The sequence below is a fragment of the Crassostrea angulata genome, chromosome 9 (genome assembly GCF_025612915.1).
Source record: "Crassostrea angulata isolate pt1a10 chromosome 9, ASM2561291v2, whole genome shotgun sequence".
Lineage (NCBI taxonomy): Eukaryota > Metazoa > Mollusca > Bivalvia > Ostreida > Ostreidae > Magallana > Magallana angulata.
In genome coordinates, this window is record NC_069119.1 from 28193342 (window position 1) to 28219865 (window position 26524).

A 26524-nucleotide genomic window follows, 5' to 3' on the forward strand; every position below is an offset into this window, starting at 1 on the left:
CTGTAACTGACCGTATATTTCAATTTCGCGATCGCGAGAATATTAAATCGCGAGGACCAAACTTGTTATAATTCATATAGTTCACAACCTACTGAAAAAAAAAAAATGAAATTGAGATTTTGTAATCTGCGAAGGGTGTTTATGGCGATTTTATGCAAATATATTTCTCGCGTTAGAAATTTACAACATTGATGCTGAAAATAAAACCCATGTACCTTTTTGCTTCCAAAAAATGGACTCAGAAAGACAGGGACAGCATCACTTAGAATGTCAAGCCTGCAGGGTGATACCGAAAGGCCCCGTGCAATGGTACTGCAAGGAACACAAAATTGATCTTTGCGACAATTGCAAAAGCTCACATGCATCAAAACCTTGCGAGGTCGTGACCTACAAAGAAAAATTCCAAGAACGTCTTATGGAAAACCCAGTTATGTCAAAGGAAGTTAAATGCCCCTTGAGCTTTCTTAGAGACATAGGAATTGCCGGCAAAGACCAGTTCTGGCTTTTGAGCTCGAGGAGTGACACCATCAAGCTTATTGATTCTAATGGCAAAGAAATCAAAAGTGTCAAGGCTTCTGCTCAACCAATGCGATTGGCTGTATCACATGACCAGAAGTCAGTTTTCTTTACCGTTCCCAGTGAAAATCTTGTGATGAAAATGGACGCGAAATCGGGAAAAATCACTCGCTTGTTTTCAACTGGCGACTTTGAACCCATAGGAATAGGTTCATGTAGATCAGGCGATCTTTTAGTTTGCCTGTATAATTCAAAAGACATTTTCGGGAAAGTTGTCAAATATAGCCAATCAGGTCAACCAATTATGGAAATTGAACGAGACGGAAGCAAAAGGAGCATCTACACAAAACCGCATTACGTCATCGAAAACAAAAATGGCGGAATTTGCGTTTCCGACTACAGTAAGCGTGAGGTTATCCTGGTGGCCGCTAACGGAGAGTTTCAGTTTTCCTACGACGGAAATAAAGCCAGGAAAGTCGTCGAGAATTTCACCCCCGAGGGAATCGCTACGGATAGTCGGGGAAACTATCTAGTGGCTGATCATTGGAACAACACCGTGCACATCATCAAGGAAAATGGCGCCTTTGTCAGCTATCTGCTTTTTGGGAAAATCGAGGGTCCCACGGGGATTACTGTTGACGACGAGGATAAGCTCTGGGTGTGTGAGTTCGGTACAGATGACGGCACTGTCAAGGTCATATCCTACCTTCAATAACATAATTATGACGGTATCAATATTTTCAAGGTTCTGTCATACCTTCAATAACATATAACGATATTGTCAAGGTCATGTCCTACCTTCAATAATGGCTAACTTTTACATTTTATAATGCATATGTTTTATTTGAAATAACACATTTATTGTTTACTAATATAATTTGTTTCACTTTATACATGTATGTACATGTATCGAAATAAAAATATTCAAACGCTTGGTGGGATTTTTTCCTATTTCATAATTTACGAAATATTTTAAGCCAGACAGCAGGCGAAGACAAGTACATCATAAGGTATTTAAAAAAAATTATAATAAGCTTATTTTTTTCTCATGAAAAAAAGGCATTAGGCATTCAGTTTGAACAACGCAAATGCTTTGTGAAAATATATAAGAGAAGCGCTTAAAAAAAAGAAAAAAAATCATACACAGACTAACTTGAGATAATTATATGGTTGTCTAATAAGATAAAGTAAAAGCTTGGATTGCACTTGTACAAACTTAACATTTTACTTTGAACATCTGCCCCTTTACCATGCATGTTGCGTAGCTTTAGAACCTTTTTAACAAGACCGTGGACTTTCGGTAAGATGTAACTAATTATTTCTTGCGTCAAAACAAACAAGTTAAAATGACGCTGGTTTCACGTAAAATATACACAGAATGCGTAGTCTTAGCTCAAAATCTAGACAAATCTTGTTGATTTCAAAGAGCAATGGCAAAATAGCATACAATGAAAAAACAGGACTACGTCAAATTGCTGTTGAACATAACTTCCCAACGTCCAAGCCCTTGTTAAAATGGTTCTTAAACCCACTGTCCGATGGTTGCTGTTATACACGTCACACCTTTTGTTAGTTCAGGATAACATTGAGCAGAAATGGTAATGTGATGGTTTCTGTTAATGTTATAAGATCAATTTACAGTCGCATCTGTATGATGTTTGACATACAATTGTTGTCGTATTTCAGTTAAAGACAAAAATCGAGCTGCGGTGAGCTGCTTCTTACAGGAAAAACAGTGTCAGACATAAATGGCATTTTGTGAGCAGATCTTGTGACAACTATCTGTTTATGTACATCGGTAACGGCCTTCCTCGAGCGATGATGAGAATCAAAATTACTACCATGATGAAGTTGTTTTTATCAAATGTAGAATCAGTCAAATGAGATCTTCAATACCTTTAACCTAAATTTATTCAAATGATTTCGATGCTTAAAATTTAAACTCAAATTTTTTTTTGGAATGGTTTTGATGAAACAGATTGCTTGGGGCTGTTAAATGTCGAAATTCCATAATATCTTGTTCAGTTGAAATAATGTCATGTAAGTAAAACAGTGTAATTATTCACCTATCAATCTTATTTTTGATAAAAATAGTTCCAATGCTACTGTATATTTTGCAAAGAATTTAAAATCATTCCAATGGTGATGGATTCCTTTTTTTAAATACGGAAAACCAATTTATACAAACTACGGCTCGTGATAAATAATGCATGTCGTCAGCATTTTCAAGGACAAATTTAAAGCAACATAAACAAAAGACATTTCATTTGCATTTTTAAGGTCAGTGCATACAAAAATCTTTCATAAAAAATTCACTGTGTTTAAAAAAAAAAATATACTTATTAATATTAAATACCGTATTTTTACTGCGCACTAAATAGTAATAGATGTGTATGTACTAATACGACATACTATGCATAATATTTTTTGCATAAACAACCAATGTTTTTATCTCAACAAATTGATATATAGAATATTCATATAACTTCAGTCACTTGTAAACATCTGTTTGTAGTAAACTATAACAAACATCATTCATATTCAAAAATAGCAAATATTTCTTGCATTCATGTATAAGCATACAACATAAGATATATAAAATACTTGTTTCATTCAAATACTTGTATTGATCGAATTCATTGTAATATAGATAGTTAAGAAATTTTTATTTCGGAAAAAAATACATAATTATATTTTATATTTTTAAAATTTCATTTTCAAATGGCGTTTGATTCGTTGTTTAAGTTGTCAACCTCAAATATTCAAGCAGTACATTATTACTCAAAAATACTACTAGAAAAACACAATATGTTGTTTAGTAAACGTTCATTCAAGTTCTACTCTAATTATATTTGCAACAAACTGATACAAAATAGATTTAATGTTTCTGTAGAGTATATGAAGCTCCGTTTAGGATTTAACCTATAAAAAACTCATTCAAATTCCCCGAGTCTGTAAAACTGCTGCTGCCTGAAAAAGAAAAACGGTTGTACATGTTTTATAAGATTGAATTAAAGGAAAAACAAAAATAAAACATACAAATATGATCGACATATGTTTAATATGAATTTACTTAAAGATAGACTTTTAAAAAAATATTTTCCTAAGTTAATACAATCAAATGAATTAAAATTTATCCAGAAAAAAAAACAACATACAATACAATGGGGTAGTCAAGATCTAGAATTCTCCAAACAAATCTTTTGTTTTTCATTTCACTTACCGGATGAGTCAGGCAAACCGCCACCTGATGAAAACCCAGGGAGTGATGATGACGGTATACCTGTCCCGGATGAAATTGATACCGGTTCTATATCGGAAATTCTCATTGGTGATTGGACCACTTTTAAAAAAAAAGAGATTGAATGGTCAGTTTTTGTGGATTTTTGTGCTGTGTCTGATCTCTACTCCGTCTGTTTGATTTTGCGTTTAGACACAGGGTTTTGATAATCACGCAAAAATAATATTAGAAATCTACATTGGTAAGCAATGATGGTTCCTTAGAAGAAAACATTATTAGAGAAAAATGGTATAAACAATTCAAAGTTAAGATATTCAAAGATTTTAAACAATAAATACACAATGCGTCCATTATTTCTAAATTCAAATCATCCAAAGCAAATGAATTTAAAAAAAAAACCAGATACAAAACTTACGAACTGGGTCTGTGCTCCCAGCAGAACCATAAAAATTGGTTAGTTCTCCAAAAGGTGCATTACTTGATGTATCAGTAATGGGAATATTACTTGTCGAATCAAAGAACGGCTCATTACTTGTTATTCCAGAAAATGGAATATTGCTTGTTGTATCGCCAAAAGGATTACTACTTGCTGTATCAACAGATGGAAGATTGCTTGTTATATCACTAAATTGAAAATTGCTAGTTGTATCACCAAATGGAAGATTGCTTGGTGTGTCACCAGATGGAAGATTGCTTGGTGTGTCACCAGATGGAAGATTGCTTGGTGTGTCACCAAATGGTTGAAAAGGAAGATTGCCTGTTGTGTCACCAAAAGGTGATGTATCACCAATTGGAAAATTGCTCATTGTGTCACCAAATGGAAGGTTGCTTGCTGTGTTATCAACGTGAAGATCCCTTGTTGTGTCACCAAATGGAAGATTGATTGTTGTGTCACCAAATCGATCAGTAAATGTAACACTACTAGTATCAGTAAATATATTATTACTTGTTGTATCACCTAATGAATTACTTTTTGAAGTATCAGCAAACAGAGCATTATTTGTTGTATCAGCAAAGGGATTATTATTTGGAAATCCAACAGATGGTCCATTACTTGATGTCCCAATAGCGGACGTATCGGGTAAGCCTCCTTGCATCCATTTGGGTAGTTTGGATGTATCGGTAAAGCTTCCTGTATTCTCAACTGGATTTAAACTTGGTAGTTCTTTCCATTCAGATATTAGATTGTCGATTGATGATGTTGTAGCAGAGTTGTCAACGACACTAGGAATGTTTGCCGATGTTGTTAAAGGATCTACAAAAATGATTTTTAGTGAGAACAGAGTACCGTAGGTGCATGATTGACGAAACAGTTTAGCTCTAGTTACATTTACTTTAAAAGGAATCATTTTTTTTAAGGATTACACGTGCCATAGATTTATACCTAATACCAGAATCTTAACATTTTTGGAATAGAAGTATAGATTACAAAACTCTAACCTAATCGACGCAATTGCTTTGGTTGTTGCCACGCTGGTGAAACGGATTCCACCTCTAAAAAAGAAGAGTTAAATTTTTAAGGAAGTTGAAGCCTTGAAATACCATCACACATACGTTCTTGGATGTAAGGTATGCCACTGCTTATGCACAATCATAAGATTTATACTCGTGGGATTCAATTTTCTCTAAGGAATCATGCAACATTAATAATTACTCATATGCAAAAAAAACAAATCAACAAAACTATCTCAGTAAGCATTTAAAGTGTAGATACCTAAGAATTCACTTTACAAATCGAAATACTGTAAACCAATTTTTATTCGCGGCGACTTTATTTTGCGGGTATCATCCGATAAACTGATTCGTGACGACTAATGTTCGCGACCAAGCCTTATCCAGACCTGTATTGTTATAAATACTACATACAAAGGATTCGTTCGCGGCGAGAAATATTCGTGAATACAAGGCTCTCGCTAACCTCGCGAAAATTTCACGTGAATAAAAGTAGGTTTACAGTACTCTTTTTTGAAAAAAAAAGTACCCGGGTCATTGATGACCCATCAGTGCATTGATGATTTTAAAATCAAAAGCGTTTAATTTTTTAAAAAAATCAAAAAATGACGTAAATTAAAACAAACCAAAAGGAGACACTCGATTGCCTCCACCTGGGAACCGAAAAGTTGGTAATTCATTTCGTGTGCTGGGTACAGGTGAAGGGGCAGCCCTGATCTGATTTGAACTGAGACCAGGCAATCCGATAGATTGTGTTCGTGGCCAAGTATCTGTAAACAGATTTCAATAAGTTACCATCATTTTAAAAGTGAGATAATATGACCATTTTCTATCAATCGCCTAAGTATCTTTTTAACTTTTCATACTTACAATAATAAATATCATAAATGTATTACGTTAAATTACATTTTATTCCATACCAAAAGAAGTGTCTTGATTGTCCCTCACTCGTAAATTAAACGTTGGTGTTATACTAGAACTAGTTCGCTTAGGAGTTTCTTTAGATCGTGTTTGTGGCCAAATATCTGCAATCAAAAATTTCCAATCAATTTCCAAGATGTTTTTTGATAAAAGGTTTAAAATGACATTATTTCTTGAAAACATTTTAGAATGCATCGATCGCGCATACATGTTTGTTAAAAAAATGCATGGTGAATATTAAATCTAAAAAAAATTTGCGGTCCAAGCAAGACAATTAAATATCATAACATTGTTCAGACAATTAACATCTTTTACACCCTGTTGTGTATTGGGCAGCAACAGGCTTTCATGTGCATCAAGTTTGTTTTTGCTGGGCTATCATATATAAATGTTTCAAGGTTCATTTCATCGCATTTATCTACTGTACTACTGATGTTTAAAGGTTAATACAGTTGCCAATACTCTTTTAAAAATTCCATAAGTTTCAATCAATCTGTAACACTTTTTGATCAATGAGACCTAGGCTCAACAGTTGCATAAATTTATTTTTAATATTTGTAACAGTTGAAAAAAGGGAAATTTCAGAGTATTGGTTATCAGGAAATGCACAAAGCTGCAAATCGTTTACCTGTCAAAGGGATTATCATATGGCCAAAAAGTTCACTAGATAAATAAGTGATACAGAAAAGATTTAATTATATAAATGTTTGTTTGAATAATAGTGTCTTTTGTTTAACTTTTTTTCTATGCATTTTTCAGCAATTTATTATCAAAATGTTAAATAAAACAGTCTATTCGTTTACCTGTTTGTTTACGAAATTGCTTGCATTCCGACTACATTTTGTTTGTATTATTTAGACATATTTTCAATAGTATTACTTGATTAATATCACTTTTTTCAACTTTTTTTCAAATTTTGTTTTATTTACCTTTTATTCTTCAATAGACTGCATTGGGATAGGATACATCTTGTGTGTAAGATAGGATACATAATATGTAGTATTATACTTTCATGTTAAATACTGCAATCTGATTGGTTTAGACGCAGTTGGTAATTCGTTCTATTACCCTCTGCGTTAGCAACACACTTGGCAACGGGTAACACAACACATTGTTACATGCGCGTAAATTATGCGCGTACGGTTCGCCGTTGAATTCACTTCATTTCTATGTAAAAGCAGTAAATTTTCTTAAAAAATAAGACATTCAGTATAATAAAATAAATAGTGCCTGTTTGGGAGGGTAACTGTTGAAATTGACACCCCTCGAAAACCATTGTCAACCTCCGCTTCGCGTCGGTTGATAATGGTTTTCTCGGGGTGACAATTTCAACAGTTACCCTCCCAAACAGGCACTATTTATATAATGTCAACTTCACAGTATCAGCACTGTCGCAATGAACGATTAAAACGAAAGCTTTATCGCTGGTTTGCCCATCGTTAACATAAGATAAGTTGACTTGCTATGGTGTTTTCCAGGGAGAGTAATACAAAGTGTATATTTTTGTGATCAAGTTTTGCGAATGGTATTTAATTCGAACACTTACTTGTCGATTGGTCTTCTGCTTTGTTACTAGAACCTGGATCGTGAAAGTACTGGTCATACGACTCCTTCTGCTTATGGACTACTGTCGAAGTCCTCTTTGTCTCTGACTGATGACTTCTATTCAATCCTTTTTCTGCAAATGTCAATAGAATTTTCATCAATATTGTTCATTACAACCTGAACATTGACCATTCTTTTAAAACATTTCTTTCAAAGTTAGCAAAGACCAAATATATATATAGAAAGCGAGAAGGCCCAAGTGCCATCTTTAAGTTATCTATACTGTCCAACTTTGATCAGAGAAACAAATTGTACCTTTAATTAACCTTAAGCAATCCAGAACAACCACATACAGTTGTAGTTAATTCAAATTTATAACAGTTGGGGTTTTTATGGCCTTTTGAGGTTTTCGATGATTTGTTTTAAATATTCATCAAAACATTATAAAAATTATACATGTACGTGTATTTGTACTTAAAATTAGACCAAAAGGAGCATCTCATTGAATTTAAAAGACAATAATAATCAAATCTTTATAAACATGAATAAGAATATGTATAAACGCTGCTCAATTCATTTTCATTTTAATCTTATTGTCAAATGTGTTTTATTAACATCGACATGTATGTAAATAATATTACCTAACAGTTATAAATAAAAGTATGATTATGACTTGAGAATTCATCAAATCTCTAAAGATAAAGATTTGATATCTGCTACTAATAGAAATGCAACTGTTGCGAGGTCAAGACCTAGTAGGAAATAAATTATGAATTGAATGTCATTTTTGGATTTTAGTTTGGTAACATTATGTCAATTGAAACGCCGATCAATTATATTCATTTTGTTAAAAAAAAATGAAAAATATCTTTATTCCTTTAAAAATCATTTTTAGTTTAATTAGTTATTGCTTTATAAATTAAAGTACTTTTTCTCCCCAGAATCTCTTTTTGCTTTTGAGTCGCTGATTGAATCGCCTTTGTAGAGGTGCGGAAACTGTTGCATGTTGGGAAAGTGGTGGGCGGTTCTACCATGTCGGCAGGGTCTCCCTCTTGTAGAACCAGAGACATTCCTTCTGATTGGTGGTAACCAAGGTGACAATGAAGTAACCAGTAACCTGTGAGATCAAGATCTGATTGCTTTAATTTTTAACAACAACTCATTGGTTAACTTCAATGGCGGAAGTTGATTTGAAGTTAATATGTTCATATGAACTTCAATGGCGGATCAAATTTTCGTCTTCTTGATATAATCAACATGTTTGTCGTCAGTAAAGCCAAATTAGTCGCTCACTACACTCACTGTATTTTTATTCCCGCCTATTGCTCAAAAATGCAGCTGACTTTCCCTAACGTGTGAATCCCTAACGTACCAAAGTCCCTTAATTATGCATTACTTATTTTTTATCCTAATTATGTTGACCTACATTTAATTTACAGATTGATTTCATTACAAATGAAAGATGCCTTTTTAATACACATCCGGTATTGTATTATTTTCAAAACATTCGTTCCCAGTTGTATAAATGTTTATGGTTTGCAGTACATGGTTAACTATATTAACGTTTTTCTTATATATATAATTTATATGATTTTGCCTGAGCTAGACTGTTAAATTTATGATTTCAGTCCGTCATTGTTATGAAATATTTACAATTTTTTTTAAAAAGAACTACATTTTATTTGTGTCTAGTTGACGAGTTCTTTATGATAAATATATTAAAAAATTTAAAATTTTCAAGAAATTCATGTCTCTATTTATCCCCATCATTCGTTTTATAAATCTTGAAAAAAAAGAATAATTTAAAAAAGAATAAAATGTGACACAAGCCCAGGTACAGGTAAACAAAGACTTTAATCAAAACCTTTAAAAGTTTATAAATGTCATTTTTTTTTTTAAGTAATGAAACGTTTGTGTTTCGCTACACGTCATGTTCTCGGTAAACTGCAAACCCCATTGATATAAATAAGTATTAATTTTAACGTCATGTAAATTTAAACGTTGCACCAGTAATAAAGATGGGTGGTTTTACGTCACAATGGGCATCTGAGTTGTCGTCCTTCATGTATCCGCGAAGTTCACCTAAATTCGATCGGAATTTTACAAGAAAATTATTTTTAAAAAATTAAAATTTCTAGCAATTAGTGTGTAGCGTTATGCTTTACTTCATAATTAATATAAACTATTTTATTTAGATTATTTATCAATTCAAATCAACTATACCCGGGTTATCAGCGACGATTCTAACGACCACATAGCCTCCCCAGGGGACATTTACTGTGTCTTTTACAGGAGGATTCCATAGATTCAAACCGAGATCTTTATAACTCCATCTTGGATTCGCCCACGTTGCTTCAGTACAATCATCATTAAGACAACGGATATCCGAATTCGGTGCTGTCGCGTTTCCAGTTACGGAGTCATACTCGGGAAATCCAATTTTTAGCACGTGGAATTGGTGACCATGAAAATGGACGGGGTGTGCTGCTTTTAACCCTGGAACAATCAATAGGTATAGAGAAGTAAAAAGACAAAATGACCGTTATTTAATTATAAAGTTGGTTAATATATCTTTAATGCTTCTTAAATTTCAATTTTTCGACAGATGTTAAATTGTTATCATTATCTTAAACTAAAAACTTTATTTTGTGAAACAGGTTTCACTTTGTTGGAATGATTTTAATTTTTACCTACCTTGAGTGAAAAAGACGAACTGAATAACGTTTCCAATTTCTAACTTTATCATATTGGTACATCTACATCTTTCAGACGTGCATCTCGGTGGTTCGCATTGCGATATGGCATATTGGTTGTTCTGACCCTTTTAAACCAATAAACATCGAGAATATAAATGTGTTAAACGTTAACATGCAGGTTGGTATTATTTTTTTTCATTTAAAATCAATCAAACTTATCCAACTGTTTAATTGTTAATAAAAAGCACACCTAAATAGATCATAACATTTCTTTAGTTTTTATTTTTTATTAAATTAATCAAATATTTTTTTTTTCAATTTGAATGTGTGCTATATGTGTGTATTTTCATGATACACGAATTAATGGATATTAATTTCTTTTATAAGAGGATTGAGTTAAATACCGGTAATCATACCTGCAAAGCAGAAGTTGGATACATGAATTGTCTGCCATTGATTGCTGGTTGTCCTCCTATAACCGCAAATATAACTATCACTTGCATGCTTACAAAGAAAACGTGCTATCCATAGTCCATTTAAACATTTTGTAAATTTCAATAAATTTTATTCTTTTTATGAATTAAACGGGAAATGTTAAACAAATAAAACTATGATTTTATTTTTTCTTTGGCACAGTACATGGGTACTTAATATTTCAGTTAAAATAATTAACTGTTTATACTTCATCTTCTCTCATATATTTGACTTGAACACTTGAATGAAAAAAGCTAATTTAATATTTGATTCAAATTTATACATACGAAGGAGATGGAAATTAAGGAAAAATTCTTGTAGTTGCGATTTGTCGTTGTAAATTGGCACCGGAAATCGGGTAAGTGAATCATGGGTTGACTTTAACTTTGTCAAAGGTATTATCACGACATGACTGTCTATAGGAGCCTTGCTATAAAGAAAAGAATTAATTTATGGTAAAACAAACTGAAGAAAGAAAAGAGGTTGAATACAGAATTGCTACTTATGTTTCCAATAATAATCAATAAAACATGCAATAACCCAATACAGATTTTTCAGTTTTCATCAATTATATTGAGTTCTTTCGGGGGAAGGGGTGTTTAAAGTTGGCAATTGTATTTTCACTGATGTGAATTTTAACATCAATGTTCGCTTTTGTCAGCTCCTTGGTTTTTTAGCTTGGATAATTTTCTTTTAAAGTAACCGTATATTAGCTCTTTGATACATGCATCAATACACATGTATTGTTAATCCTTAGGTTTTTACACACATTACGTCTAAGAAAATTGGCATTATTATGATTTCAAAAGTAATGAATTCAATCCTTCCGACACATTGCATTTTCTAAAAATAACAAAATTTGGCTTCATATAAAGCTGACCCCCCTGGATCATAAACAATCAAACACAAGTCAAAATTGATTGACAATATGGCAGCAAACGGTATGTGCCTTTTACCAAATTGCGTCTTTAAAAAAAATTGTCATTCATTTAAACATCGCGAAAGTACTTGACCTACCCATAGATTTGGTTCACCACATAGCAAGGATTCTGTTGAGTACAAAGTCTAGGGACAGACACTGGTCGACGAAACCTGTTGACACCCTTGTAATTGAGAACAGCTCGGGTCAGCTGAGGCCTCGTTATTGGTCCCTTGAAGAAGAAAAGCCAAGAATCTATAAAAACTCTAAAATAGCTACAGTTTTAAAAATATTTTCTTTGCTTTTTATTCAGGCAAATCAATTTGATTTCAATTGGGTTCTTTTTTTTTGGTTTCTTTGTTTGTTTCTTTGTTAATAATTTTTTTTGTTATACCATGAAACAAGGGAACGTTAAAACCATGGAAATAAAATTCGTTATAAAGTAATTATAAATGCTAAACCCAGTTTTTACTAATTAGTAAAATTCGCATATTGGTTTTTAACTAATGCATAAAATTCGTTACAAAATGACTGCAAACCCCAGTTATTACTAATCAGTAGTAGTCGCATATTGGTTTATAACGAATGAATTTTAATAATATACGTCATTTTGAATAACGTTTTAGATAAAATTGTTTGTATCAATCTGATTAAAATACAGATCTTTACATGCATAATTTTGATATAGAAAAATTACCCAAAGTGTCCTTGTTGGTATTGTTTTGATGTTTATGTAATAATTGTTTGGTTGACGTTTCGCAGTCAGTTTGATGTCAACAGTCTCGCCGGGACTTATAACAACAGCGTCACATTTCTGGTCCTCGACGTCATTTCCGTCCATTGCAACCACGTAAATCGTGTGCTAGAATCAATCAAGATTTATTATCATTAAATAACTCTTTTGAAAAGAAATACTTCAGATACATGGTACTGTAGAATCATTTTTATTCGTTGGGGTCAATGTTTCTGGGTAGCCAAATTTCCTTGGTTCCTGGAGATGTAATTTCGTTGGTAGTGCAATCGGGATAAATTTGAAAAATTAAATAAATATTGAACAATGATGTGTATAGGTTTGTTGAGACGAAAATTCAAGGGCAATGGTTACCCACAAAAGACACGAACATATGCAATAATGAATCAACAGCATGTTGCAAGGAAAACCATATAATGAACTTTTACGTAATCTCATCATAATCAAAAGCACTTGTTTTTCGCTTTATAGAAACAATAACATCCCTAGGATAAACGTTTAATGTTTTCATTAAATGTTTACATGTATAATTTATTATTGATTAATTTTTGTTAATCATTGGGGTTTATCAAACATGTACTTGACTTCTAAACCTGTTTTGATAACAACAAATCGTCAAACCACTTTTTGTAACAATCACGCGATAAGCGTTTGCAAGTAGTTCTCATTTCTGAAATAGTTCCTGCATTTAAAACAAATATGCAAAACACAAAATGTTACCATTTCTGTAACACTGACAACATTTTTCCATTGCAAATTATTCTAACATCGGTGATTCCCAATATAAAACGTTAACTTAGTAGAAAAAATTGTCTAAATACATTAATAAAAGAGCAACTCTATACAGTAACTCAATAGAGAACAAATCCTTGACGTTCAAACGTTGTAAAATTAAAGCAATGTTAGGTTTTCAATTACGTACTGCTTCAAAAGAAACTTCAAAAGGCTGAGCGAATCCAACGTTCATTATTCTGAATCTGTATGTTCCCATTTGTTGTACTGTAAATGTTTCCAGTGGAATGAACGGTTTCTCGCCATTTTCAATATCCGTCTCTGTGTATCTTCGTCCTAATTACAAAGGTTTCGTTTCAATAATATTTTATGATTTTTTTACAAACCACAAGTAGGGGTTTCACATATATTATAAATTCACATGAATATTTGGATTTTTTTAAAACAAAAAAATGAAAAATTTAAACTAATGAGAGTATGTATCATAAAGATTTATCAATGTACCAACCTCTGCCGTTTACTAGTCCGACATTAAGGGGGAAAATAGAAGTCGTTTCATCTGGCATGTAATTAAGTGGCTTGCATGTTCCATCATAGTCTTCCAATCTTTCAAAAATTAGTACTTTCTTTGTCAATAGCATACTATGATTAAAATGCACGGTTTTCATAAGTCAAAATAGTTTAATTTACAATTACAAACAATCGCAGAAATGCGGGTCGATGCTTCCAATGAAGATTCAAACACGCTGGCTGGTCGAACAATTTTCCAAAAGTAAAAAAAATTTAGAGCATTAATTGCTATTGAGTTAATTGTTAGCCATCAACTACTATTTAGTAAATAAAACATAACGTATTCAAAGTTAACAATTTAACTTCTTTCCTAGATCTTTATGGAGAAATAGTTGTCTTCTTTAGGAGATAAATATAGTCTGAAAACAGATCCAACCATTTTGCTCTCTTGAGATTTTAAAAGTCATACCCAAACAGCCTGCTCCCGTACGCTTCTGCAGTCTCCGCGGCTGAGCGTTTGGTCCAGTCTTGTACAACAGCGAAAAACTCACCGTGGTATCGCGAAAACATTTGCTGTGAAAAAAAAATGGAATATGAAGGAAAGGATCGCAATACACCATTGATTTACTTAAATAATGTCAATATCCGGTATAATACATTTACTTTTATTGTTTCCATTGGTGTTACATGTACACACCAATCATTAAGAGATATATCGGGTACAGGGAAATATTCGCCCTCGTTTTTTTTTTCGCCCTTCGTAGTCAGCCGGTGGATTTCAGACTTTCAATGTCTCAAATTATATGTCTTTAAAACATAACTGTGTCAGAGCGAATTCAAGACGGGGCGAAATTGTTTGCATGTTTAGAAGGGCGAAAATACACGGGCGATAATTAAACCCAAGGATTTCATTTTTGCGTAAAATCGCGAGAAGCACCCTTCGAAGATTTTAAAATATCGCCATTATTGCCCGAGAGTTGGGAACAACAAGAAATAAGGAGAAAACGTCCACGTTCGCGATTTTATATTTTCGCAATATGATACAAAACAGCAGGATCGCGGAATTAAGTACTCGCGTAATGTAAGAAATTTACAGTATACAGTTGTTTCTTTCATTATTGTGTACCTGTTTTGGGAGCACTATGAAGGCCCCCGAGAGTCCGTCGTTCCTCATGGTACCTGTGTGGGCGTGGTACCAGTGTGTACCCACAGGCTCCGCTATAAACCTTAATTGAATGATACAAAAAAGTCCCAAATTTATCCATACCTTCGTTTTCAAGCATATTTAACGTCATTATTTGTATAGTATGTATTGTGGGGGGGGGGGGGGTGCCCTTAAATCTTGTTTTCCCACTTATGCCCATATTTCATATAAAGACAGATCATCATTTTCATTATTAATTACTATTTTATTTGACAATTTGTGTAAAAGATAGCTTCAGCAAAAAACCCAAACCAACCAAAAAACACAAACTTCAGAAAAAATAGGTCGATTCGAAAGTGCCTTTGTCTCTCATGCAATGTGCCCATACAATCTAACATTTGTTTATTGTACCGAGTAAGATCCATTTATCACAATTCATCATATTTTTAACACGTTTGTTGATCAAATCAAACTAATTATACACATATATGCAAAAGATAGTTAATGATATATATCTTCTTTACAGGCAGTTTTTAGAGTCAATGTCATTTATCTTTTTGGGGTTTATGGAGCAAACAAATTGGAATAGATTTGATATTATTTTTACCTGTATTCAAACACCTGGCCGGGCATGATAGGACACTGGGAGATCATGGAGGCTCCATCCATCCATGGAGTCCCTTTGTGTAACAGACCATGCCAATGAATGGTCACCCCCTCCATCTTTAACCGGTTATAAACAAGAATGGCTACCTAGAAATTAAAGACAAAACCTGTTAAGTTCATTTTCACATGCACTTTTAAAAAAAAAACTAATTACCTTTGGTGTTTGATTTCTCTTCCGAAAAATAAATATTACATAGCGACTTGATAATGATGATATCTAAGAATAAAGTTAGTTTATTTGGTCAATTGAATGGTAAATGAATGGCCGAAAGAGAAGACTAAATGAAATCTTGCAGAATAGTTCGATATCGTAGTGACTCAATATTCGAGAAATTCGTAGATAATTCTCAACCACGATAATGTCATCCATAAAATCATTAATGAGGGTTATAAAGTCATATTTGTTTTTGTAGGTATAAGAAAAAACAACATATTATGTTCCTTGAAAGCTGTAAAATTTCAGAAATCCACGAAAACTTTGCCCCAAAAAATTTAAAGGAGACATTCGACTTCCACTTGACTTAATGACATGATTTACAAGCTCACCACATCTCCTTCTGTGACGACTATCTCGGGGCCTGGAATTTTTCCGTTGATGGCGTACACCATTCTATAATCTCCGTCACCAGTGCTGACCAATTCCTTGAACTCTAAAATAGAGAATCGAGTTGAACCGTTTTCTTTGAAAAATGGAATAATTCAGCAGTGAGGAAAAAGGTCTCGTTGTGTTCCCAAAACATTACATTGAACGTATTTGATTAAAGGATATTGCTGTAAAACACTACTTCAGTACATTATCAGGATCAGTTAAAAAAAATCAAAAATTACTTTATACAAAAGCGTAATATTCAAAATAATATTTGGAATTATGATTACTTTGATATTAAACTAGAATCAAAACCTTTCTGTAGACAAAATGTGCATTTAAAAAAAAAGCCTGCTTCTAATTAAATACTTTAAATTAAACAATGTTAAGCAAGATTCAAAACTCCACAATATATGTTTAAAATAATAACATTACTTGTACATCAAGCATTAATATTCATGTTATACAAAAACTGCAATATAATATTATGGATATTTGAATTATCACTACCGTCAAGCGACACCGCCTCGTGGGTTTCTGAACAGTTTGGCGACGTGGACCTTCTCCTAATGAATCCTTTTGAATCTTGGACAATTGGTTGATATACTGTCCCTTCGGAGGTTTCATTGTACCACATCATTGTGAACTTGTAGTCTATAATCCACCGGAATTCACACACGTTACCGCGACATGACGTTGACCGTTTCACGACGTTGCAGATTCCGCAACGAAAAAACATGACCAGTAAAAAAATAAATACTCTCTCAAACATAGCGTCTGGATTTAACTAATAAAATCAAGAAATGAGACGCAAGTCGAACGTGCTTTGATTAGGTTGGGATTTTAATACTGGGTTTTTCTTTTAAATTTGCATACTCAAAATTCCGCGTTAGTTTATAAAGGAATACTAGGAAAAAATAATGATGTATTTGTTGCATAAATAAAGTAAGCATAAAATGTTCAATGTAACACTTGTATTTAATATAATATAATATTTTTTACTACGAATTCATCAAATAATGTATATGATTTTCGGTCAAAATGAAAACATTTCATTGGGGGGGGGGGGGGGGTGTGTAAGATTATTTAGCTAAAATATGTATGCAGTCTAGACTGATAAATGCACAGGAATGTGACCATCGTAAAGTTCTTTATTTTCCAAATGGAAAATACACAGAAACCACTGGCAAATATCCCCTTATCGTATTGTCTCTAAAATATTTTGGAAAATCCAGTAGGAATTTAGTCACAAAAAATATTTTTACACCCCCCCCCCAAAAAAAAACCTGTATGTAACACATTTTATTGATCCGAAAAGTTATTTAAACACCTGTTTGTGACTTCTTTTTTTAACGTCTGGAGAGGGTAAATAAAAAGTGTAAAACAATATTTACTACAAAATGAAATTCTTTATAACGAGATAAATAGTCTTTTTATAATGCCAACTGAAGATTATTATTATTATATATATATATATATATATATATATATATATATATATATATATATATATATATATATATATATATATATATATATATATATATATATATATATAAATTCCATATTTCCCATATGATAAATAAGTTTTAGAAAACTTTATACTGGTAAATAATGATTCAAATTCAAATTCAACAAATAGCAATTTAGCGAGAAATAAAGTCACATAATTTATAGGTGTGTTTAAATGAGTTCGAAGGTTCACATTAAAGGTGTTATAAGCGAGAACAGATGGAGAAGTTAATCAATTTTTTATTTTCCACTATCAAATGTAGATTGTCTGGCAAATTACTACATCAAATGGTTTAATCATACAGAATGATATTGTCAACAGTAAAAGGAAAAGTGTTCCATAATAACAAATTTATCATACAAAAATGTAATGTCATGCATATTGTGTTACAACAGCCAATGAATCATGAAAGTGCAATGAATTATTAACGTTAATGGACTTCTTAAAACAATAAAGTTGGCCAAAAAAAATAGATAAATATATCAACGAGGCAAATTCTTTGCTATATCATCCTGTATTAAATTTTTATTTGTTAATGTAATAAATATTCATATTTTTTAACATTCATGCCGTGTGGCAACGCACATAAAAAATTACGCACTATGAAAAAAATTTGATATTTCGTTTTCGATGAACCGATACGGCGATCCATTGTTTCAGCAAGGGAAATCTAGATGATAGCGTCAGATGGTATTTTTCTCATGCGCTGATCCATACTGGATGAGCTTTTTTCATAGAACATTAATCCTACCGCTGGATTCAGTTCCTCCCTGATACCTGATGAATTGTGTTTGCCATTTATTAGAGATCAGATACAAATGTATACTAGATTTATGGAACAATTCTTTGAAGGGAATTATTGCACCTGCCGCGGCCATTAAAAAGAAAAGCATAAAGATTCAATAGGGCACATAATATACATTTCATATTTCCCTTTCCCAACTTCGCGAGTTATAAAGCGATGGTTGTTCAAATCAATTTAACAACATATAAAAGTATAAACAATAAAATTGTAAATTCATGGTTTTTTTTCTTAAACAAAGAATGTATTAATAAACGTTAAAACGTTGTTCTAACCCAGTTTATGATGTCTAAGTGAATGGTCGCTAGGTTTTGATTTAATTCAGTCGTTATTCAATTTTTAGTTCTTATGTGGAATACAGAAGATCTTTTGACATTAAATTATGAAAACAAAATTATAAATTGGATTATTAACAGAATTTCTTCATATTTGAAATCATATTCAAACATTCTTTATGAATTCCTGTAAGTACTTTCAACAAGATAGATAGATAGATAGATAGATAGATAGATAGATAGATAGATAGATAGATAGATAGATGGATGGATGGATGGATGGATGGATGGATGGATGGATGGATGGATGGATGGATGGATGGATGGATGGATAGATAGATAGATAGATAGATAGATAGATAGATAGATAGATAGATAGATAGATAGATAGATAGATAGATAGATAGATAGATAGATAGATATTTGATAGTTCAAGAAATTGAGAAAACAAAAATTCAAACTGCGTTGATATCGTCAATATTCACGCACATTGAAAAAAATTATTTTTTCAAAGTGCGTTAAGATCATCTCAAATTTAACGCACTTCGAAATTTTTTTTAAAGTGCATATTTTTTCAAAGTGCGTTGAAACAATGCAGTGAGTGTTTTTTAATTATACTGAACAACATCTTGTCATACAAAATACATCGATTTAAAATAGTTTTCGACTTCTTTCCGAACATTGCAGGTAACGTTAAAAATTTGTGCGAAGTATTGCGAGTGACTTCAGAATGGAAAAAAAGATGTCGATATCTCCGTTATTTTAAGCTGTTAATTATCTCCATGTAACAACAAACCTTACCTAAAAAAGTTCATTGGAAATCAATAAAAATTAATAATGATATAATGGCATTATTTTCTAACATTTTAAGCATATATAACCCCCATAATATATAAGATGTACATATTTTGATTATCATTATTGTCTTTGAATATCACATAGGTTTATTTCTTGAAATTCTATGAATAAATAACTTCTTTACAACTCATACAACTGTACACAAATTCAAATTATGAAATAAGATGTTTTAGTATTTTCTCATAAATTCAACAATTTTTCAACCAAATGAAACTAAAAGCATTTTGCGATTTTAAAAACAAATGTATTGAATTTTTACAAATAAAATATATCTTTATTTTTTACTTTTTCACAGTCACTTTTTGCGTAGAAAGTATAAATGCACTACTAGTTTATATTAACTGGAAGCATAACGCCACCTAGTCTTGAAATTCAAAATTTGTAAATATAATATACCGTATATCAGGTTTTTTCCGCGTGTATCCAATTTCCGCTTTGTTCGCGACGATTTCCGAATCGCAGAAAATATATCAGCGTAAATTTGATACAAAGTGTTCTTCTTATAATATAGTTCTCTCTTTCCTTATGAAGTAAACAGGTATGTAAAAGTACAATGAACTGTGTTCAGTAAGTTTAGAGTAGAAATTGCGGGATCGGAAGCAAGCGCAAGATAATAGGTATGTAATCCTCATAGTTTATTTAACAATCCATTGACAAGCTAATTAAAACGGTCGCTTTTCTTGCGTAAACCGAAGTCTAATTATATCTGAGCTACTGGTATATGTAACGGTACATGATCTATTTATCTATGACTGTTTGCGTCTCTGAAAATAATTATCGGTAATTATTTAACATTAAGGAAATCGTGTAAATGGTTTGTCCGAATTTTTTATTATAAAGAGCTGCAATTTAGATACGTTTACCCTCTAATTCACAGGGTTAAACAATCTTGAATTATATTTTCACTATGACTTTGAAATAGTGAAAATTTGATTCGCGTAAATTTTATATACCGTTCTAGGTTCTGAATCGCGGAAAAAACATGACGCGGAAAAAACCTGATATACGGTATGCAATTTGTTAGTTGTTGCATTTCGTTTGGATGGTTTGATTTTATCGCATAATACATTATATATATATATATATATATATATATATATATATATATATATATATATATATATATATATATATATATACCGAATTACCTCAGGGAAAAATACCTCAGTGCTGACAAACAATAGCTTTCGCTTCGGCGACTGAAACTGAATAGAATACATATATTTTTAAAAAGCTTTTTCCTTTAAGCAATTTATTCAACGATTGTTATAAACATCAAAAATTTTCTCTTACTAAATTCTCTTGTATGTTCCAGTCGAACTGATCTAGATGGTCCACAGTAACCGCAAAATCCAGCGCAACCGTAGGAAATCTCGGCTCCGTCCACTGACCGGAGTAAACCATACGTCTTCGCACGAAACCCAGTAGCCCCAAAAGCAAGCTGAAAATGAGTAAATAAAATTTTGTATCTCTTTAATGTCAAGATCAAGATTTCTAAGATGAGTCTACAGCCCAATCGTACCCCCACTTTCAATTACGAAGTTATGTGCCTGTTCAAAAAATTGGTTTGAATATTTTGACCAAAAACACATGCAGGAAACGTAAGTTTATGTTGTAGCATTGTGTGCCTTAAACACATTACGACGAGCTAAAAGAAATTTCAAAAGTCGAGAGATTTTCATAATTTAACATTTTTGAGGTCGAACTGAATTAGATGATAATCAAATTTCCCTATTTTGATCATACTGTAGGGTCAACAATCAGCCCTGTTCCTCTCGTGTTAATGATTGCTTTGCCAAAGTGATGGCAGGTGTTAATAATGTCCTCTCCATTACAATCTGCTGTCCCTCCGTAAGCAAACTTGTATGAACCTGTCGTAGTTGTGAACGTTAAATCGGTTCTATTTATCAGCATGTCCTGAAAACAACATATATATATATATATATATATATATATATATATATATATATATATATATATATATATATATATATATATATATATATATATAAAAGCACAAACATTGCAATAACTCTCAAATTAACTTAAAATGAAAATAGTGGAGGATATAGATATGCATACTAGTGTACATACATCACAGAGAAATTCACTATATTGGAGCTCCACCTCCGCCCCGGCCGCGACTTGAAATCACAACCTATGGAGCCCACTTTCCTAGCAGTGAGAGGCTATCGCTCTAACCACTTGGCCGATGATTTTCTCGATGGCCGAGTGGATAGAGCGGTGGCCGCTCTCTGCTAAGAGAATGGGCTCCATAGGTCGGGAGTTTAAGCCCCGGCCGGGGCGGAGACGGAGCTTTGATATTACAATAATAGTGAATTTCCTTGTGCTGTATATATATATATATATATATATATATATATATATATATATATATATATATATATATATATATATATATATGTGTGTGTGTGTGTGTGTGTGAATGTGTGTGTGTATAATGACTCCGAAATCCGATGTTCATATCGAAGTCCGATGGTCTGTGCTAAAGTGCGATGGCCTACAATTCGTCCTATGCTGTCTGAATACGTTTGGGTACATTGCAACGTCGTTCCTGAAAGTGCTGCTATCTTCAAAATCAACAACCAAAAATGAACAGTGATAGTTGGGGAAGGTTTTTCATCATCCTATTTTTTTCTTTTTTTATCTCGTTTTAATTTTAAAGCCATCGGGCGTAGCCCACATATTGATTTTAAAACCATTGGAGTAACACGTCACAATCAAACTTTGGCGACTGCATGCGGACCATCGGACTTTGGCATGACCATTCTGTTTATGTTTCGTACATGCTATGGTTTCATCGGTGCTCGTTGAATACCAACTTATATGGATTTTGTTGACGTCGGTGTTAACTTGGTCTTTATCATATTTAATCTTTATTAAAGTGCAATTCCGTACCAATGGGTACGTTTGTAACAAATGTACGTCCCTTTGAAACTGTGATTTTTACAATATCCATAAAAATCTACGCCCTCGTATTTTAATGGAATTACAATGTTTTCTGATAAACAACATAATCTATCTTATGCATGGTAATGAATAACCATTTCAGAAATACAAAAGAAATTCTTTTGTTCAGTTGATTGTACGTATTAAACATATCAAACCTCTATCTGTACTTTCACTTTTGAAAATTCCACCATTTTCAAAGGAGGGTTAAATGACGATTTACATTTGTTATCTAATACGTATGCAAACAAAAAATTTGTTTCGTCGTGAATAATAAAACTGTTATTATTTTTTAAAGTGACGAAATGGGACGGCTCAGTGGACATATTATGACAATAGATCTTGGTACGTTTCCCATTAGCTGCAGGTGGGTAAATCCAGAACTCCCCATCTCTTGTAATGCCCGAGCATTTATTAATATCAGCACACGACTTTGGACCTGCAAATTTAAAACAATATAAATTGAATTGAAAATGACACCTATTTATAATACGCTAAGAACACAAGGGTGGGGAAATTCGAAAATAAATGTTTAAATGATATAAAGATTATACAAATGGTCTAAATATTTCTAATATAAATTAAAATTACTGAATTAAATTAACAATTATTATTATTGAACTCCAGAAGGAATGCCCAATAACTTTGAACATCTTATAAATATAATATGATATATAAAATATGATAAAGATATTTGGTCATATTGTATATGAAATAAGAATACTTTTGATATCACTAGCATCAATATAACATCAATAGTAAGCTGGCACTTAAAGTAAATTAGGGACACGTACATATAGCAAAAGGCAAGAAAATGGAAGGTGAGAAGTAAGGGGGGGGGGGGGCGGTGGGCAGAAGAAAGTGACTGAAAATTGTTCGGCAATATACTTTTACATGTATATATATTCAAGAAAAATAAATTTTGAATACAATTGATGCCTTTCTTTATTGAAGAATATAAAACGTTGATATTAAAAGTGAATAGAAATCACATTAGTCCCCAATCATTTAGTAATCAATTTCTTAATAATTTCACTAAACATGCTTACCCCAACGAGTGCTTCTGGTCTCCAAGACCCAGTAGTTAATGTCTCCATTGTCGTCACTTTCGTAAATGACATTAAAGAGGTGACAAGACGCATAGAATTTGTCATACACTAACGACAAACAGTTGGGTTCCTGTGAACATTTGGAGCTACACTCCATGAGGCGGGGAAGAAAACCCGACCAAATTGCCATGGAAACTTCTATAAGATCATAACGTGTTGTACTGTGCCTCAGGAAAATTTCGTCTTGTAAAAGAAGTTTGGATATTAAGTAAAATACGTTTTGAGAAATAAGCTGAGAACAAGTAAAAAGAACTTGTTTGTATTCTTGGAAATTTTATTTTAGAAAGTGTATGATTCTATGTTCAGAATTGGTTATATCTGTTTTCTGTTTTAGTAGTGTAGGCTATTTCATGTTAATGTTATAACATTCATTTGTAAAGAAAGTGATGTCATTCGACCCTTTTATTATTGATATAATTATTATTTTTATTTCGATACCATACATTGGATTTATTTGAATTTGTTAAATCAGCAGATAAATGTAAGAACGTGTATCTCGCCAGTCAGATAAAAATCGATAGATAAAAACGGTTGTTATTTACATGAACAATGGTTAAGGAAAATCATATTTTGCTTTTAATATTTGGTTTAATTTTTATTTTATAAACTCCATCTTGGTTTTAATCCCGCATATTGGTAATGGCTTTATGATTTAGATAAGATTTACAATATGGACATTAGAGTCACAAATTGTTTTTTTCATAAGCTTTTTTAAAGACAAAAAGTATTGTTAAATAAAAAGAAATTTTTAAAAATAGCTTTACAATTTTAATATTTTTCATTTGTTTATACTAAGCAATTCTTCGAAAAGGAGATTAATACAGTCTAAAATGGTCCCGACCATCCAGCTCTCTATGGTGATATTAGACACCTCCATATTGTGACGTACTTCCTATCGAAATAAACATTAAGATCAAGTATAAGTTTTATAAAATCTTACCCAAAATTGATACTAAGTGGACAAGCGCAATGGTTTAGAACGTTAATACGAATCTTTTTCATATGACTTCAATTCCCTCTAGGGATTAAACAATTTATACCTTTCTTAACAATTTTATAAAATATTGAAATACTTGAAAATTGTAAACCGCTGATTTTTTTTTTAAATTCTTATCACATTGTCATCGACAGGTATCACATCAACCTTAACACACGGTAAATAAGACGGTATTTCCTATCGAATAGTTTAAAATAGTATTTGCTTTCTTTGTAACGCTAGTTCTAACTCTGTAAAACATTATTTTATGAATAAAATACGTATCCTTTTCTAATTTCATGTTTATAAACTCTTTTGATATAAAGGAAAACAGACTGCAACATACTGATATCAAACACTATCATTCCTCGAGCACCACCCCACCCCCTTGAAAAAAATTTCTGAATCCCTGCTAATGAAATATTACTCAATACATAAAAAACAACATAAACACGTAATTCACTTAAAATGTAAGTATTTACATAATTATATAGTAGCTTCCATGATTATCTGTACGTTAAATACATGAAATAACAAACACTATATATCATTTGTATATTGCAAATTCTGACCTGTTCTTCCAAAAGAAATGCCAAAAAAATTAAGCCACAAAAGCAACACTATTTTATCTCGTGACATTTTCCTTGCTGAAAAGATTATCTGAGACGAGTTTAAAATGTCTAGAATACGCTGGTTAAATGTTGTTTTATGTAATATAATATAGTCAAAAGCAAAGCACATGAATATTTTAGTAATAAGGTGTCGAATTCATTTTATGTAAAGTTCACTAAAAATCTCATATTATAAGTTACATGGTTTGTATATGTAATATAAATATGGTTTATACGTAGTCAATAAATTTTATATGGGACGAGAGCTCCGATCTCTCATCATTTGGAATTTACTGGAGCCCGTATAAACCATATTATTTAGTTACTATAAACCATGTAACGGTTATAAAATACCTATTGACTGTGTATCAATGGCAAATAATGTTTTATAACAAGAAAAAAAAGTTAGCTTTTATTAGTTTTAATTTGAGTAAAAAATGACGTCATATTACTCTAATGATAAAGTCATAATGCTCAAAGTGAGTCATAATTTGTACTGACTATGTATGGAATATACATGGTCCTCATTTGACTGCTGTAAGCCAATAATTGTCTTAGAATTTAACAGGAGAAGAGATATAACTATTAATTGATGCATATCAGCCAGTACTTTTGCCAGAGTTTTCCATTCCTGTGGAATCATGTTATTTTTGGGGGTCAGTATTCGTGGGTAGTCAAGGTTTTCCTATTTTATGGGGGCGTGTTTTCGTTGGTAGTAAGTTCGGGATAATTTTTGTTATTATAAAATTTATACTTGTATTCACCCTCGTTGGGATGTAAAGTCGTGGGCAAGGATTATCAATTTATTGCTATATCCGGTTATACGTTTCATTATTAACCCCAAGTGCAAATTTCAAGACCTTTTCACTGAATTCAAGGGCTAATTGTAAACCAATTTCTATTCGCGATGACTTTTTTTTTTTACGAATTACTGGATATAAAATGGTTTGAAGCCTCTTATTTTCACGAAGAAGCCTTATTTACATCCATGTTGTTACATGTATTACAGGCATATGGCAAGGACGTCGCGACGACGAATTTCTCGCAAAAATAAATGTTGGTTTACAGTACCTAGTCAATCATGTCAGCTTTACCTTATAATTGAAGAAAATAACTCACACGGACTTGGCCTTTTTCAATTTATAAATATCTTAAAAATATTTGATTCATAGGCGTATTCTAGATCTATCATTATATCAATCTGCAATATGAACTACTGTAGTAATTTTTCGTTCGTTGATTTCCCTTTTTTCAATC

At 32.2% G+C, this 26524-nt stretch overlaps 3 protein-coding genes across 5 annotated transcripts; 1 reads left to right on the top strand and 2 right to left on the bottom strand.

The window, feature by feature from the left end:
* The first annotated feature begins 217 nt into the window (after positions 1 to 217).
* LOC128164217 (tripartite motif-containing protein 3-like) lies at positions 218 to 1403 on the top strand. The gene has a single exon (XM_052827972.1). It carries the CDS (start codon positions 233 to 235, stop codon positions 1229 to 1231), a length of 999 nt encoding a protein of 332 aa, XP_052683932.1. The 5' UTR covers positions 218 to 232; the 3' UTR covers positions 1232 to 1403.
* A 1602-nt stretch (positions 1404 to 3005) lies between these two features.
* Positions 3006 to 16219, bottom strand: LOC128164215 (uncharacterized). 3 transcript variants are annotated; one of them, XM_052827970.1, is made up of 20 exons: positions 16114 to 16219; positions 15509 to 15654; positions 14884 to 14983; positions 14227 to 14330; positions 13756 to 13853; positions 13438 to 13583; positions 12462 to 12626; positions 11863 to 11996; positions 11133 to 11275; positions 10788 to 10843; positions 10370 to 10496; positions 9899 to 10159; positions 8604 to 8792; positions 7677 to 7808; positions 6130 to 6234; positions 5836 to 5979; positions 5198 to 5251; positions 4173 to 5012; positions 3740 to 3859; positions 3006 to 3486 (listed from the first exon to the last, which is right to left on the bottom strand). In XM_052827970.1, exons 1-20 carry the CDS (start codon positions 16174 to 16176, stop codon positions 3434 to 3436), a joined length of 3180 nt encoding a protein of 1059 aa, XP_052683930.1. In that variant the 5' UTR covers positions 16177 to 16219; the 3' UTR covers positions 3006 to 3433. The 3 variants fall into 3 exon arrangements, with proteins under 3 accessions (XP_052683930.1, XP_052683929.1, XP_052683931.1); XM_052827969.1 differs by having other exon boundaries at positions 9899 to 10171; XM_052827971.1 differs by lacking the exon at positions 9899 to 10159.
* Positions 16220 to 20719: 4500 nt separating this feature from the next.
* LOC128164285 (A disintegrin and metalloproteinase with thrombospondin motifs 9-like) lies at positions 20720 to 25334 on the bottom strand. The gene is made up of 6 exons (XM_052828059.1): positions 25229 to 25334; positions 23621 to 23863; positions 22730 to 23010; positions 21348 to 21518; positions 20895 to 21042; positions 20720 to 20806 (listed from the first exon to the last, which is right to left on the bottom strand). Exons 1-6 carry the CDS (start codon positions 25293 to 25295, stop codon positions 20766 to 20768), a joined length of 951 nt encoding a protein of 316 aa, XP_052684019.1. The 5' UTR covers positions 25296 to 25334; the 3' UTR covers positions 20720 to 20765.
* Between the last annotated feature and the right edge of the window lie 1190 nt (positions 25335 to 26524).

What these genes read in the sequence shown, in the direction of transcription:
- LOC128164217 (XM_052827972.1), top strand. Translation starts at nt 233, where the DNA reads ATGGACTCAGAAAGACAGGGACAGCATCACTTAGAATGTCAAGCCTGC.
- LOC128164285 (XM_052828059.1), bottom strand. Translation starts at nt 25,295, where the DNA reads ATGTCACGAGATAAAATAGTGTTGCTTTTGTGGCTTAATTTTTTTGGC. An exon ending in CATTTCTTTTGGAAGAACAG is followed by an intron (nt 23,864 to 25,228) that starts GTCAGAATTTGC and finishes TTCTTTTACAAG; the next exon opens with ACGAAATTTTCCTGAGGCAC. An exon ending in AAGTGAAAGTACAGATAGAG is followed by an intron (nt 21,519 to 22,729) that starts GTTTGATATGTT and finishes TGTTGTTTTCAG; the next exon opens with GACATGCTGATAAATAGAAC.
- LOC128164215 (XM_052827969.1), bottom strand. Translation starts at nt 16,176, where the DNA reads ATGGTGTACGCCATCAACGGAAAAATTCCAGGCCCCGAGATAGTCGTC. An exon ending in GTGGTGAACCAAATCTATGG is followed by an intron (nt 11,276 to 11,862) that starts GTAGGTCAAGTA and finishes TTTTCTTTATAG; the next exon opens with CAAGGCTCCTATAGACAGTC. An exon ending in AGCAGAAGACCAATCGACAA is followed by an intron (nt 6,235 to 7,676) that starts GTAAGTGTTCGA and finishes TTTTGATTGCAG; the next exon opens with ATATTTGGCCACAAACACGA.